The sequence below is a fragment of the Chamaea fasciata genome, unplaced genomic scaffold (assembly GCF_029207755.1).
Source record: "Chamaea fasciata isolate MVZ Bird 193981 ecotype frontalis unplaced genomic scaffold, bChaFas1.0.hap1 SCAF_3, whole genome shotgun sequence".
NCBI classification, from domain to species: domain Eukaryota; kingdom Metazoa; phylum Chordata; class Aves; order Passeriformes; family Sylviidae; genus Chamaea; species Chamaea fasciata.
In genome coordinates this window covers 62,420,321-62,437,116 of record NW_027094088.1, presented here as the reverse complement: position 1 = coordinate 62,437,116, position 16,796 = coordinate 62,420,321, and the positions used below count along the sequence as shown (strand labels likewise).

The following is a 16,796-nucleotide window of genomic DNA, read 5'->3' as shown; positions in this document are numbered from 1 at the left end:
CCTACTGGGGGCTGACCACTTGGCAGAATAGGCAGATTCCTCCTAGGATGGCCTCAGGCTGAAAAGGGCCCGGAGAAGTGGTGCTGAGCCTGTGAGCCTGGTTTACCCTGAGTGGAATGCAAGCACTGGCAAGGTGAGCACAGCACAGAGCCCACGTGGAGGAGCACTGCTGCCCTGCACAGGGGCTGGGCCATCAGTGTGGCCTCTGGAACTGGCACCATCAGCAGAGCCTCTCAGAGTGATGCCTGGACTGTAGCAAATAGCGAGCAACCTCACATCTTGGCAAGGGAGTATTCACACAGTCTGCAGAAAAGCAATTGCATAATCCTCTTGAGCACGTTTTCAAATGTTTCTTAACAACTAAGGCAGACTTGTACATACAAAACCATTCTGCTGCCTATCACTTTCATGCTAAATTTGTGGAATTTTATTATTATTATTTTTCTCTATTTTGCTTGTGGTAATTCCATAGTAGTATTCACTCTTTGATGAAGCATTGCATAAAGCAGTTCATAGTATCCAATGATCTTGTTCATGTTTCTTTTTCTTTGGTAATTAATTGGTTAAATATTCTGGGGAGCCTCAAGTTACAGTGGAATCTTACCACAACAATTCCTGCAATTTTCCTGTAAGATTTGTTATTAAAAATATATAACCATTTGAAGTAGTTTGGATTCCTGTGAATGCAATTTCTGCACTGATAACTATGTATTACCTCTGAGGAAATCCAGGTCTTAAAATGCTCAGTATTTTAGGAGTGTTCTACAAGGTAGGGTTTGAAAATTTTTTTTTACAAAATATTTCTAGCCCCATAATTGAAGTACCAAACGACAAAATCACATCATTTTGGTTTCTATTTTTTTCCTATGCCAACTTTAGTGTAAATTTAACAGCTGATTAGAACTGGTCAAAAAATAATGTAATTTTAAAGCCATTATTTTAAGTTTGTATATGTTGAACAGCATTGATTACTGCTGCTAGTAGCTCTTTAGATAGATCCTGGTAGATTAATGTTGGAATTGGAGCAGAAAGGTTAAAAAAGGTTCAAAACAGTGCTATTTTAAGGGTGACTATTGCGTAACCAGCTCAAGTTATATCTTGAAATATAGAGATATAACAAGAATTCTGTTACAAAGAAAGCCTTTTGAGTTCTATTTAAATGACAACTATCACTTTCCTGTTACTTTCATTTAATTGGTAATTTCTAATTTGAGAGACTTTATAATCTGTTCTACAAACAAAAGAAAGAATACTAGAAAAGTATGGAAATAACCTAAGAGGAAAAATATCTGCCAGTCCATCTGTGAATGTATAAATGTATATTCATGTGTCTGCAGCTGGTTGGATATGTACTGTACTGCAGTACACTGAGTATTCAGATATTTGAAGTTACTTCCTGATGATAAATGTTTCACAGCAAAGATGTGATCAAAAGATATACAGGAATTGAATGATGACTGAAGCCAAACCAATTAAATTTCTACTGCTATGTCAAAAGATAAAATAAATATGTCCTGTTAACATTTCTGCCTTACCTTTCTTTATACATAAAATACACTTTTGTTACAAAGCTCAAGAATTGTAACATATGGATGCAGAAGGAACCTAAATCCCCACCAAACCACCCCCCAAAACAAAACAGAGAAACAAACAAAAACCAAAGCAAAACCAACACCATCTACCAAAACTCCCCTAACCGAGACAAGAAGAAAATATTTGAGATGAAAGGAAGAAAATTTCTTAGCTCCCTTTTTGGAAGAAGAATGGCAGAAATACTGACTTTTTGAAGAAAACTTTATTTTTAAAAGTAACTCCTCAGTTCCAGAATACTTTCATTTGGGGATCCAGACTATTTGTGACTCCCTACTGTAACATAGTAGATTCACTGAAAGGTGCTACAGTGCTACAATGTAAACGAAGTTCTACATTTTGGCCATTCATCCTTTTACCATCCTATTAAAAGAAATTATTATTTTTTATTATTGTTTGTAAGAATTGGGTGACTACACTGAGAAAATGTTAGGTATCTTTTCTCAGTCTTTTACATTAAAACATAAAGAGCTGTGGATCCAAGAAACAGGAAATGAACAGATGAATTATTCAAGCTTAAGCATTAATGGACCATCAGGAAGTGTAGGATATAAGCAAGAGTAGTTCTCAGAACATGTCTTTTCAGCAGCCCATTGGTTATGTTTTGCCCTGGTGATGTTTAAATTACTTTGGTCTTTTTGTTTTATGTGGGGGAAAAATAGAAGGATATATCTGCATAGTGCATTACTCTTTATGTCACCAGTACAAGATTTTTAATGGACTCGGTGACACTGGGAGTTTTGCCTTTGAGAAGTTTGTCTTTCCAAACAGCAAGAGTAGAGTGATCTGTGCCAGACACTGGGAAATGAACCGAGCCCTGAAAGTGCCTTTCCTCTGAATTGAGTGTAATGGGAATCTAGATGCTGCTCAGAGGAGGACATCTGCATTGCAGACATCTAAATGTGGGCAGATGGATACTACTCTGACAGTAATGTGCTCTGTAGAAAATCAACTTATTTTATGCAAAAAGGAGTTGGAGCCATGTCTTCAGAACAAAAGGAAAATCTCTGCTGTGCTTTCTGTTCCCAGCATAATTCTGGCACAAAGAAGAGAGAACAAAACAGAAGCAACCAAAAGAAAGAAGCCCAATAAGTCCCACTTAAGCTAGAACTCCCTGGCTATGAGTAGATTGAGGGCTGACTGCATGTCATATCAATGTACTGGACTCTGGGCTGTGCCTTTATCCATTTATGACCTGACCAGAATGTGCCTCAACCTTCCTCCTTTTATGCTTTTTATGCTTATGAATGCTTCTCATGCACATCAAGGGGCAAATAGAGTTAATAAATAATTTAAAAGGAGGTCTTATAACTGAGCTCAAGGAGCTTGAAAGATTATACATAGACATTGGTTGAATGGAAGCCTCTGGAAAGAAATTTTAAGCAGCATTTGCTCTATATCTGCAAGCACTGATTGCTCAAGAGGAAAAAAATAAACATTCAAACAGAAATTTTATGTTCAGTGGTGACCAGTTCTGATGTACATCACAGTTCAGCATGTTTCAGTCAGTCTTGGCAGAGGACACTAATAATTAAAGTATAATGACAAGGAAGTAAAATATCAGGCAAATTTTTTTTATCTGAGGGAACAAAGGAAAGGAAAAAATATATATATAAATGTGTGATTGATGAAAGAGTGAAGAGTCAAGTCAATGGGTTAAAAAATTCCCTGATAAACACAAGCAGAAAACTAGACTGTCATTGCAATTTGAGACAGAAAACTGCAGCAACTCAAAATGGATGCTACAGAATCAATCTTCTTAGAAGCAGATGCTCCCAAGGATGGGCAGTGCTCTGATACTGTACCCATGATTAAAAATAAATGAAAAAATTAAAACCTAGCGAGAAATATCTAAGTCTTAATGACAGGAAGAATTCAGCGAAGCAAAACTAGTGCAAGCTGCATGCTCTGACAATCAAGAAGCAATGAAAAAAATCCAGAGGATTATGTCATTCTGCAAGAGCTTCCCGGTATGTTCAGGAAAGTCAATGAACCTTTATTGAAGTTGAACTGGTTGCACAAAGTCCTCTGCTGACAGGAATATTATTTGTTGTCAAGACTACTCGTTTTGGCCCTGAGGTCTCTTCCAGTGAGGCCTGCAGATAGCTGCTGGGCAGAGAAGACTTTCATCTGAATCATTAAAAGCACAACATGGCTGCTCTTTGCGTTGAGTTCCTGAGAGCAGCAGTTTGGCTTAAAACATTTGGTACTTGTGCATTCAATCACTGAATCTCTGCTGGGTGAGAATTTGACTTCAGATTCCTCTTTGGAGTCAGGCTGTGGTTTCTGGTCCTGCCCTGCACTGGAAGCTTCCCGTTGGTGTGTGGGTCCTGCTGGGTTCCAGAACTGGAATATCCACCGTGTTGTGCTGCCCATATCCTCATCAGCTCTCCAGGAAAAGGCTCGGGCAATGGGAATGGGAAGGAAAATACACAGAGCAGATGAAATCAGAGATGGTGCCTGCTAAGCAGCCACATGAAGTCCCACTATGGACTAATGTCCTTTCTGCTTCAAATGGACTTCTCACAGGGGAATCCAGGTGATTCTATTAGTTCTGGGCATATGGAAATAAGAGGCAGGGATAGGATATTGATGTCAAGTATTCAGAATTTCACTTTTTATCAGATTTTATGGGGAAAGGATAGGTTTGTAAATTGTATTTCTAAGTTATATATCTTCATAGACTGAGGAAATTAGGGGAAAACAACTTTAGAAACAAAGATAATTATATTGTGGACAGTTCTTAGTGCATTACTGGAAAGAGAGGCTCTTCCCAGAAATGCTGGGCTCAAGTACTGTTGTCCAGATAGCATAAATAATCATCTATCGAGTACTGTTGTTCAGATAGCATAAATAATCACCTATTTAATTACTATGATAAATGTAGTAATTATAATTTTAGAAATTCCTTGAGTTTCTTTTTCTGGAGTGTAGCACAGAAGGATCTTGGGGAATATTTTTAGATTTGGAAGAATCTAAAACTAAAATTGTGTACATTTCTAAAACTAAAATTAATAGCAAATCATAAATCACAAGAACAATTCAATTGCTTTGAATTGCACAATGTAGGTCTCGGCCCATGTATTCCTCAGACACGTGTGTTTGTAACTGAGTCACATATCAGAAAAGAATTTGGGAGACAAATGAGAATGCAAATGAGTAAACTTCTGTGGGAAGAAAAAATAATGCCTTAAATTGAAATACTCATACCTATCAGAGTTCCTGACTATTTATGCCTAAAAGGTATGGGACATATTTCTCTCAGGAAAAGTGTGACAAGAGTAATAGAGATGAGCTCTGGTGACCATGTTTATATCAAAGGCATTTGTGGCTTACCTTTACAAGAACCTTTGCTTCTTGTGCCCTTGTGATTACTTTTCCATTTGGCTTAGGTATTAAGTGAAGTAATGTAATTTCTTTGACCTCCAGTTTCCCTGTTAGTAAATTGGAGATAATGTGACTTAGCCAACTTTTACAGAAGTGTGAAGAAAAATGTATAGCTTCTCAGTAGTGGCACAAGTATTTTAACATCTCAGTTTTCCATTCCCCAAGAAAAATACATCCTATATTCATTTGTGATGATTCGTAGTGAATGTGACTACACAGTTCTTTTCAGAGGGTTATAAATTCATGTTTACTATTCAAGTCTTCAGTCTTAACCTTCTAGTTATACCTCTTTCCAGTGTGGATCTCCATAAAAATAATAAGCTTCCTTGTCATCGCTGTGCCCCTTCTCGGTAACTCCTGCTTGGTCAAGTGTGTATTTATCAAAGTTCTTGTCTTGCTGTTATGTGACTGCTGTAGCACTGTGGTGGCTTCTGTCAGATAATGCAGCTGTCTTGAACTCCCACATATGAGAAAAAAAAAATAAAGCAATAGTCCTTTGAAGAACTCTTATAAAATATTCTTCTAATTAGATACATGTAATAGAGAGTGTCAGAGGGATTTGTTCACTGTCACAGACCTTCAGTGCTCAATTTTTTCAACAATTTTCTGAAGCACATAGTAAACAAGAGACATTTATGACTGCATGTGATGCAGAGATAAGAGATGTGCTACATCTGAAGCCTCTGAAATAGGAAGCAATGGGAAGCAGAAACATCCTTGTATTTCCAGACAACTAAACTCAGTGTTGATCCACAGCCAACAAGCACTTATTACAACATTTCAAAAGGAGGAAGTTTAAAACATACTTTTAAAAGACATTTTAAAGCCTTGTCTGTAGTCCAATAACAAGAAATTCTTGTTAAAAGAGTATATCTAAATGGCAAATGAATGTGTCAGCTTTTTGGTGATAAACTTGGCAGTGAAAAAGAAAAGTTTTGTTTCTTCATGTAATAAGGTTCGCTGCTGGCACAAGCAGTTGCAAAGTTCCTTGGAGTGTTCTGTTGAATGTCCTGTGCATGTTGAGCTTTTTACTCAGCTGTTGCTTACATCCAGTGGGACATGTTGTGCTATGAACAGCTGACTTAATGAAACCTAGTTTCCAGTGTCTCTCTCCCACATTTCCCCCCCTTGATATTGACTGATAAGGGATGATCTTGTAAGTCTTCCTCTGTATAAGGACTTAATAGTGTCTAATCCCATTTGTATGCCCATTTTCCTGAAACTTTTGTGGATAAAGTATCTTCGAATCTTCTTGTATTCCTTTGTCTGTTGTAATTCTCTAGGGGAATGGTTTCTCCCTTCTGACCCCCTGGAGTTTCCTTACCACATAGAATGACCCTTCCTTCCTTCTCTGACCCCATTGGCTATGGTCCAACTATCTTTTCCCTGAGCAGGGAGCTATATAATACCTCGCCTTTCCTTGTTCTTTCTCTTTCCCTCCTGGAATTTCGAAGAATAAACGCCTGGGACAAAGGTCCTGGGGAAAGGGCCTCTTCTGATATCTTTGTCTCGTCCTTGGTAAAATTCCCTCCAAAGCCTCCTAATAACTGAGCTAGCTAAAGCCCCCTGAGGCAGGCAGAGGGTATTTTTACATTTGTCCAATTTGCTTAAAGTTGTTCTGGAGCACAAAAAATTTTTCAAGGGAACAGAAATTGCACATTTTGTATCTTTGAGAAACCAGTCTAAATGCAGTATTTTGAATTTTCACTATAAGAAATACAGTTATCTTCATGTGTCAGAAGGAGTGTTTTTATTATCTACATGAGAATATGCAGCATTACAGTATTACAATAATTGGCAAAAACCAACAAGTTAAAATGCTGCAAATCTGGTTAACAAAGGCAAATTAAGGTTAATGAATCTAAATTAATGTTTTCTTGTCTTGTTTTGTAGTTATAAAGCTCCATGTTATATGCGAAGAGGGGTGTACTGTGAGAAAGCTACAGGAAAATGAAATGCTTAATATGTTAATATCTCAAAGTTTTGTTTAAAAAAATTTGAGTTTGTTAAGACTCTCCAGTTGAACTGAGTTCCTATTTTCCAAAGTTTTATTAGCAGCCCACATTCAAAGTGTAGATGTGGATTAGCTGGGCCATCTCTGGAGATATTCTGACCTCAACTGGATAAATCCCTGCAAAACTTGATCCATGCTGGTTGTGCTTTGAGCAGAGATTGGACCAGGTGACCTCCAGAGAGTTTTCCTGACCTAAATAAATCTGTCATCTGTGACCAGAAAGAGCTGACCTATAAAGTATATGTAATCTGTATGCTTTAAATTACCTGAAATTACTTCTGTGTAAAGCAATTCAAGCATTTATAGCTGTGTTAGCTTCCATTAAATCAAAACTGTTTTTATCATAACTTTTTAAAATCTGAACATGATCCAACTAATAGCTAGGCTATCTGGAAATTATTTTGTTATCTATAAAATAAGAAATTAGAGCAGGTTTAAATTTTTTTTCATATTGGATATAGTCTCACTTTAGATCCCGGGAAATGGCAGAATTGTTTTATTTTCACAGTATCTAGAAGATTAGGTTGAAAATGGCATATTGAATAATACACACTGTAATGTAGAACATCACTTGCAAGAGAAATGCAAGAAGAATCCTGCATATGTTGTTACTGAATGAATAGAAAGAGATTGTCATTCATGGCAAACAATAGTTTGTATTATATTTTTTTTGTTTGTACGGAATGGATGCTAGGCAGTCCAAAATTAAGTCTACTTATTCAGAATGTGAACACGTGAAGGTGTGCAGAAAATTGTGCTTCCTGATTTGGAAAAGGAGCTATCAAAATTAAATCAGTATGGTTTGGAGAAAAGGCTGCAAGACAGGAAGAGTAAGTCTATAAATACTTGTGAGAAGTGGTGTGATGGTATAAAAGGAGAAAGCAGCTTTCCGCTGTAGCAGGTAGGGAATGGTGTCCTATCACTGTCGTATTTCACATGTATGCAAAGCCTTGTGGAATGAAATAAACAAACATGCAGAATTGATTTATGAACTAGAGCATGGCTAAAACAGCCATCAGAAAAGTATGTGAAGATCCTGAAGTTTATTAGATGATGAAATGATTTGTCAAGGGAAGTTCTTAAATACAAACATAAGAGTAGCAACAGCAGGTCAAACTTTATCATACAGGATCCTACAGCATTACAGCAGGGGAATGTACTTTCCAATCCTAGCATATAAAGTCTTATGAATACAAAAGAGAAGCAGAATAGTGGACAGAAGGAGTGAAAAAATGTATCCCATTACTCACATCAGATACATGAGTAAGATGTTTGGCAGCTACCAATGAACAGATATTGCTTAAATATGAATGCTTCTCCTTTATAACCAAAACAAAGAGGTGGACAAAAAGTAGAAGGGAGAGATAACGCAGGTAAAAGACACAGCTTGAGGCAGCTGCGTGCTTTTCTGCTTCCGGCGTTCGGGAAAACGCGTGTCTGCCGCTCCTCGAGGAGCTCAGCCGCCGCAAAGCACGCCGAGCAGAGAACGGCTGTTGCTGGCTAGAGGAGTTTCACTGTGGCCAAAGAGATCCAGTCCTGAAAAATCTACTATCACCGGTTCAACCTGAATCCTGAGTTTTTCTCTGCCACTTGCGGAGGCTGGGCCGCTTTTCTGCCTCGCCTTCGAGCTTCTTCGGCGCTGCTCCTCTTGCTGCAGCGTAACCCTGCACCCCCTGCGCTGCCGGGACATCCTGCCCCTGCCTGCCGGGACACCCTGCCATCCCAACTACCAGCCCGGGACTTTTCCACTGTTCCAGCTTGGTGCTCTGAGAATCCTGCAAAGACACCGAAACCAAACTGCCCTGAGTTTTGTGAAACAAAGCCCTCAAAGTTCTTGGTACTGTTGTCGTTTGTCATTAATGCTGTAGTTGTTTGGTGGGGGGGGAAGTTTTTTTTGTGTTTGTTTGCTTTGTATTACATACTAATAAAGAACTGCTATTCCTATTTCCCAAATCTTTGCCAAAAAGCCTCTGATTGTAATTTTACCTAGCAAATACCTGTCTTCCTAAACCAAGACAACACTCTAAGAAAAAATGAAAAAAAATTAAAATAAAATTTAAGAACCCCAAAGAAATTGACAATTTAAAATGCAGTCTGCCTCTTGAAGGTGTTGATTAATTATGAACCGTGCTTTGGATGGTCACAAAATAAATTGGTAGAGGCAGGTGTCATGAACAAATTCCTCCATTTTTTGTAGAAATACTGAGAAAAATAGGTAGATAGATAGATGATAGACAGATTTTCTTCAGGTTATGTATATGCTTGGTTTCTTGAGACTAAATCTGAACTGTTGATAAAATCCAGTGTTAGTTCATTAAACTGTTATTTAGTAAGTTATATTTGAATGATCAGTCATTCATCATGCACTTCTAGTATAATTAATACAATAATATAATAGCTACTAATAATAGGTAGTAGAATTGATATTACATGCCTCTCTATTGTAGCATTTGAACAAAAAGAAGAGATCCGGATTTGTCTCGAATTCAAATATCAGATTTATCAACTGTTTCCTGAGATGCAGGTTTTCTGGTGTGACTGAGTACTCACTAGGTCACTCAACACTCTGTCAGGAAAAGGGAAGAATTTATTTGTGATTCTCTCTTATGTGTAACATTTTTGTTCATAGGCACCATACTTATAATCTGGTTTTGTCTTGGATTGAGCTAACAAACTAAGTTTAACTCAGTTGCGAGTGGAATTGTTAATTCTATGTTTCCCTCTTCCTCCCTACAGTATGCTGTCTGGCTGGTCCTTTGGGTTACGTGGAATGTGTTTGTTATCTGCTTCTATTTGGAGGCTGGAGACCTTTCAAAGGTAATTTACCACTGGACACATTTAAGTCCTCAACTCTTTGTTAACATGCCCCAGACTGTGCTCTGTTTTACTCATTCTTTTAGTGTTACCTAAATGAATGTTGTTGTATGATGGAAATTTGGAGTATTCTGGGTATGTTAGAAACTTTTAAACCAAACAGCAATGAGCATATACATTCTGATGCCCACAACAATAATTTTATATATTCTTAAAAAGAAAGTTACCTCTTTTTGTCCCCCTCAGTAGTCTGGCAATGTAAATTTCACCCACATGAGAGACATTATTTAATGATTTCATGAATACGAAACATTGCCATCTCAGGGGCAAACAAATATTTGTTGTACCTTTTAGTTTGCTGTTACTTAGCTGGATTCCATTCAGGGGCCTTATACATAATATAATATAGTATTATATAGTATAATACTATAGTATAATACATAGTATGATATAGTATACATAGTTGTAAAAGAAGGGGTCTTTCATTAAATTAAGATGTAAACAGGTGTGCCAGAACATATTGCCATTTGGCTTCATCAGTGTTTTTTAAGTTTGTGCTTCTGGTAGGATTGTTTTCCTTGAACACTTATACACAGTAAAAATCCATAGGAAAAATATATCTTCCTAAGAACGACATATTTATAGAGTTTTATTGACAGTATGATAATGCATAAAGTGGCAGTTGGTAATGGCCTCAAACCAACACTCCTACTTTCTAAGGTGTTCCCAGAAAGCTGGCAATTTGTGGTATAAAAGATTAACAGTGGCAACAATTATTTTTTAGGGTAATGTACTTCAGCTCATTCTAGATATTGCTGAATTATGCTCACAGTGCTATGAACTGACCATCAAGGAGATTTGTCATGTCAAACATATACATTGTTTTCTTGACTCAGATTTTAATTTTTGTTCCTGATTAAAGGGAGTTTAGCCCAACTGCAAATTACAGATGTAATCCTCTGATCCTTCATGAGTTACTGATACCTTATTATGCAGAAGGTTAAACACAATTATAGGAAGAGTAAATGAGGCAGAGATACTTCCTTGCCTGTTGTTTCTCTCAAATCACCCCCAAAGTACAAAAACTACTAGAGACAAGGTGTTTCATCCCCGTGTATTCCATTTCTTCAAAAGATGCTGACTTCAAAAGGATCAGAATTTCATTTCCTGAGGGTGTAAAGTAATTTTTTGCTGGTAAAATGTTACAGTTTCCTGGTTTTATGCTTTCAGACAGGCCCAATCTCATTAAAAGCTTGGCAAAAACATAGCAAATAAAAGAACTTGCATGCATTATCTTTTATTTGGTCAAAATTCTTTCTTTGTTGCCAGGAGAACTAACATACGTAACAAACCCGGCACCTGTTGTACAATTATACTCAACCCAATCCACCCTCTTTCCACCTGCTTGTTTCAGCCACCTGCATTCCTAAACTTGTAAATGTTGGGATGCTTATCTCACCTCAGGAAGTGAATAGGGGTGGGAAAAAAATGGAGAAAGGAGAAGTAGCTCTTTGAGCACTGGGTATAAAAACAGTGTAAGAACACCAGTAAGTTCTAGTTGGTATAAAAATGGGCCACAAATATTGAAATTATTCTTTTCTGAAGTCTAGAAATTGTCATCTGGAATGTTTCCCAAACAACCATGGGGTTCAGGTCTGTATTTGAATGCAGTTTAATCTTTTATTTGGTCTCTAGAGGTATGATTTGCAGTGATATGATCTGCCTTGAAATACACAGTAGAGTATATTCTTTCCACTTCAATTGGCTTTCAGAGCACCAGAGTTGGTAAAGACAGGGAGGGAAGGAAAAGTTTTGAGAAAAATGGATTTTAAAAAATGGTAAAGATGAAATCATTATCTACAAAAGATCTAATTCACATGTGGGGCATCATTCTTCTCTCCTTTTAAACTCAAATGGTATGTCAAGACTTCCCCACATGGGAAATATTCTAGAAGATCTAGCGCTTGGAAATATCCATCTAATGAAAAGAGACCCAACTGTTCAGGTTGATATAACATATCAACCCCCCTGCCATTGGAGATCCTTCAAAGGCTCTGGCTGTTTTACAGCTGTAGCTATCTTACAGAACAGATCATTTCAAGTGTAATATTTCTCGGACATATTCATAAATCTTGCACTGAATCTTTTTTTATTATTTATATTTTCATCTGGAAATAAATGCAATTTTAAATCTGTGGGGATAAAGCTGGGAATTTTCTTTGTTTGGAATGGCATGTAGAACCTTGAGAAAAGCTCTGGATCTGAACTAGTTCTAAATAGAGAATGAAAAACAATCTTTAGGCAAGTACCAGAGGGATGCCTCTGAGGCTGTAAATCATGAGAGAGGATCCTGTGCAGCATGGCTTTAAGAATTGATAGGTTAAAATTACAGCCTAATAATAGTTCATATGGGTATAGTTTATTTTATATGTATTATTTATAGCTTACTACCAAATAAAATAAAAATAAGGAAGGGTTTGTTTGGTTTTTTTTCCAAAGTTTTGGCAAAGCTTTTATTCTGTGTGTACAACAATTTTTCCTTCTTCACATGCTGAAACAATGGAGAGGACACGTTTCAATTGTTAATATACTTATTTTGCTTGTGGGTGTGGAGGTCATGACATTTTTACATCTTCTCCTAATATACTGTATCAGGCCTGTAAAGACTCAGAAATTTTTAGAACAACGAGATAAGCATCTCTAAAGAGACTGAGGAGATTCAAGGACTATTTGTGAACATCCATGTAAATCTGTTTACATTGTATACCTTTACAATCATAGATATCTTGTGGAAAATGGTGTCACACCAAGTATTTTCTGTCCTTGAGGCACAGTTATCTTTGCTGAAACTCTATCACAGCAAGATGGAGTATTTATGGCTTTGTAAGAAAGGTTTGTAACAAAGAGGAAGTACAATCACTTGTTCTTAACCTTGATTTTTATGTGGATCTGTGAATAAACGCCTAGAAAACCCACTTCTCAGACTTACTTTTCAGTATTTTTCTTCAAAAATATTTAATTAGTCTGTGTGTTGTTTTGCTTGCTGATGACTGCCATACTTTCTATAAGTAGGACTTTTAGGTGTCAGGACTGGTAATATTTATTTTGGCCTGTGGCTAAGTAAATGTAGCACATGAAAAGCATAACCTCTTATCTTGAATGAGGCACATCTGCGGTACACTAGTGAAACAAAAGAAAGGAAAATGCAATAGAAAGCGTTTCTGAGAAAATGTAATATTTCTGTGATTTTTTAAACCCAGGAAAGTACACAAGGAGATAGATTCTGCCATCTCCGAACGACAAATAATACTCATGTGATTAAGAACAGCACTCTTGATTCAAGGCATTTGAAAGCTTCCCGTAATGATGTCTAATGATACCACAAACAGAAAATAAGCAGAATAAGAACTCTTATACTCCCATTTTTAATTTTGAAATGAGTTAACATTTTTTGCTGAAAGAAACGCTTTCCTGAGGTTGCATTGGTCCCATCACAAGCATGGGAGTGGAGATGCTGTTGCTGCCAGTTGCTGAAATGCAGGGCAGAGGCTGGTTGGGGTGCTGAAAAAGGGGGACCAGCTGGGCCTCAGGGTCCAAAGCAGCCCTTGCTGCGCAGGGTCCCATCCTTGAGTCAGTACTTCTGGTTCTCTTTGCGTACAACTCCATTTGTGTGACCAGATCCAAGGGTTCTCCTCTCACTGTCGCCTGGCTGAGCTCTGGATTCACTTTAATGTGGTCCTCAGAGTACTGTGTAAATATGACCAAGAGTACACTTCTGAAAAGCTCATTTTAACTGTCAAAATTGACTTAGTTTCTATTTTTCTTGCATTCTTGACATCTTCTTTATTTAAACCTAGTAGCATACAAAAATTACATTTACTATATTAAATCACTAAGTTGAACTTATGTATTTTTATCACAAAAATTAGACGTTTGAAAGTCAAACACTCCGGTATCAAGAAATGCCAGAATTAGCATTGCTTGACTAAGCATGATTAAGCTCTGTTGTACATTTATTTCATACACCTTTTAATTATAAAGTCACAACTGTATATTCTTCTTTAATCTCTGTACCACATAGCCTATTTCCAAGATCAAGTTTTGGCAGTTGAGTGAGGTTGCCATACTGGATCTTACTCCACATACTGCAGCAGTCAGAAAAAGTTTAGTAACAAATAAAAATGTAAATCCTGTACTTTAGTTCTGATCTGAAAACATGTAGAATAAGAATATGAAAGGTTAGGTACAGAACTCTGGCACCTAAAATCTCTAACCACAGAAGTGATATTGTGTACACAGATCACTTGGTGTAGTCAAACTATGTTTCCTCATTATTCATTGTACAGGTCTGAGCAACTGTTCTTAATAAAAAAAGAAAAGGAGTTTCTATTTGCATTCAAATCATATTACTTCTTTTCCTATATTGCCCTGTACTGCAACAGGGAGAACATGAAAGAATAAGATTAAAAAATGCACTTATTTAAAATTGAAATTGTTAAATACAATACAAATAACTGAATTTGCTGTAGTTATTAAAATGTAAACTAAAGGAAAATACGTAATCAGGTTGTTTTCTGCCAGAAGTTTTAAGGGAAATTAAGGGTTTCTGAACACTTTCTCTCCTGCCCACAACAAATAACTGGAAAAATAAGATAACTTAGATTTACAAAATCACAGACTTATTCATGTTGGAAGAGCTCTCTCAAGGTCACTTAATCCGGTCTCCTGCCAGAGCAGCAGCAACTTAAGAGTTCTATCATGTTGCCCAGAGTTTTAGCAAGTCAAGTGTTAGAAGCCTTCAAGGATGGAAGTTTCACAACGTCTCTATTTCTTAACCATTCTCATTGTGAAAAAGTTTCTCCTGATATGCAGCTGAAATTTCCATTGCTGCAACCTGTGACATTGCCTCTTGTTTTTTCACTGTGTGGCTCTGAGATAAGTCATGCTCCACCTTTTCTAACATTCCCTTTAGGCTTTTGAGTGAAGTCGAGTACTCTGGCATTCTGTTTGTTCTTTCTGTGGTTGATTTCCTGTTTCCAACCACAGATAGTTTGTTGCACCTCACAAGAAAAGAGCAAATTATCTTGTAATAATCAGTAATAAATAATCAGTTTACTTTTCATACTTTTGCTTTACTATGGTAGAAAAATGAAGGATCTTCACATATATATAAAGCTATTTCATATCTTATATAAAACATGGAAAGATATAGGTTGTCCATGTTTGGAAAAAGTAGGAACACATTCAAAAAGAATTAGAGTCCTTTAGCTCAAAGACAATTCAACTTATGCTAATATATAAGTTGCCTTGTATTTATCAAACTACTGAAAATCTTGTGTATAAACCCTGCAGTCCAGTAAAATGCTGCAAATATGTAAGACTTCCCTATTCCTGCTGAGGTAACCAAATCAGGACGGTTAACCAAAACTTGGTGAAGGCTCCCGAGTAACTGCTAGGGAGCAGTAGGAAGACAATATAATGGCACTGTTAGGGAATACCCCTGGGGAGAGAGTCAGCTCTGCAAAGCTGGAGGAATGAAGATTTAGGGAGAGAGTTTGCTGCTATTTTGTTATCTGCAAGTACTGCCTATTCTACAGCTGAACTGCAAGTTAGTCTGTTTTCCATATCATGAAATCAGAGGAATAAAGTAAGAAATCACGTCCAGGTGCCAATGTGCACTTGGTTTAAAGTCAGTGTTTGCATACTCATGGGCATGATTCATAGTAAAGTCAGAAGGGATTTTGGGATCCAGCCATCAGTTCTCCTGCCTCCAGCCAGGCCCAGCCACCAACCTGCACTATGGGAGAGCAGCTGATGCAAATGATCTCAAGGAGAAAATGAGCAGTTTAGAAATCTATCTACAAATGATGCTTGTGCATTAGCAACTTTTCATCACTGAGAAATTCTCGTTTCCCTTGTTGATCTGTTAGTCCAGGATTAGCCAGATATAGCTGATTTTAGTGACTGTAGGGCAGCCCATTCTTTCTCTTTTCCATTGGGTGACTAGTGAGAAGAGGAAGAGGCAGCAATGGTCATAGCACCTCCTTTCAACAAATTAGCAGTACTCCTGCATTGCTGGTGGAAATAAATGGAAAGAGTGTGAGGAAAGAGCCTATTTTTCCTCCAGCTCTTCCCACTTGTCCCTACCAGCTTATTGCGCAAAATTATAAGGACCAGCCAGAAATAGAAACCTTGTAGTAAGTTGTATTTTTCCACTTGAATATCCCAACCTTGGCATGCACACATCCACCTATGTGTCTGACTTTCATATACCACCATTTGGATTGATACCTAGTTGCTCTGAAATCCAGTTTATATCTGTATGCAAATTAACTGCAGTAATGCAAATTACTTCAGAACATGATTTGCATAGCTTGTCACTCATGCTGCTTAAAAAACATGCTGGCTATGAGTGCTGAACACTTTATGCCGCTAATATGCTCTGATTTTAAAGGGAGGACTTGATACACAGGTGAAGATGAGGAACGAGCAAAACAAAAGAAATGGGTAATTCATCTTCAGCATATCTCAGTTGTAACAAAGCAATGAACTTGGCAAAAAGATTGAACTTACACCAGTTATGCACCCATTCTACATTACTTTGTATCCATTAGTATAATCGTTATACTGCTTTGATTCCACATTTACTAATTATTTTTGTAAAGCAGTGGTCATTAGCAGTTAAATGTCAATGTCATACATGCTCTAATAAAACAACCTGCAGGATGGTTAATTTTGAACATATTACCTTCATTGGATGTTGTTTTAACAGATGTCCTGTTAAGATAACAGAGAAATTAAATTAGTTTTTAACTCAAAGCATCTGGTTAACTTTGTAGGTAAATGCCTTTGAGCAGTAAATCTGACCAGGGTTTTCAGATAAATAGCTATCAGAATGTTTTAAGTAAATGACTTTATTTTTTCACTTCTATTACTTAGGGCACATTTGACATGCTTGATCATATATCTAACAGATGAAAATTGAAAATAG

At 37.1% G+C, this 16,796-nt stretch overlaps 1 protein-coding gene across 4 annotated transcripts in view; it reads left to right on the top strand.

Annotated features, from left to right (window-relative positions):
• NKAIN2 (sodium/potassium transporting ATPase interacting 2) overlaps positions 1–16,796 on the top strand; it is a 532,323-nt gene that overhangs the window by 269,253 nt on the left and 246,274 nt on the right. For all 4 annotated transcript variants that reach the window (XM_066179268.1, XM_066179266.1, XM_066179267.1 and 1 more), the window contains one exon: positions 9,728–9,808. In XM_066179268.1, coding sequence (XP_066035365.1) covers positions 9,728–9,808 — 81 coding nt within the window. The remainder of the gene's footprint in view (positions 1–9,727; positions 9,809–16,796) is intronic.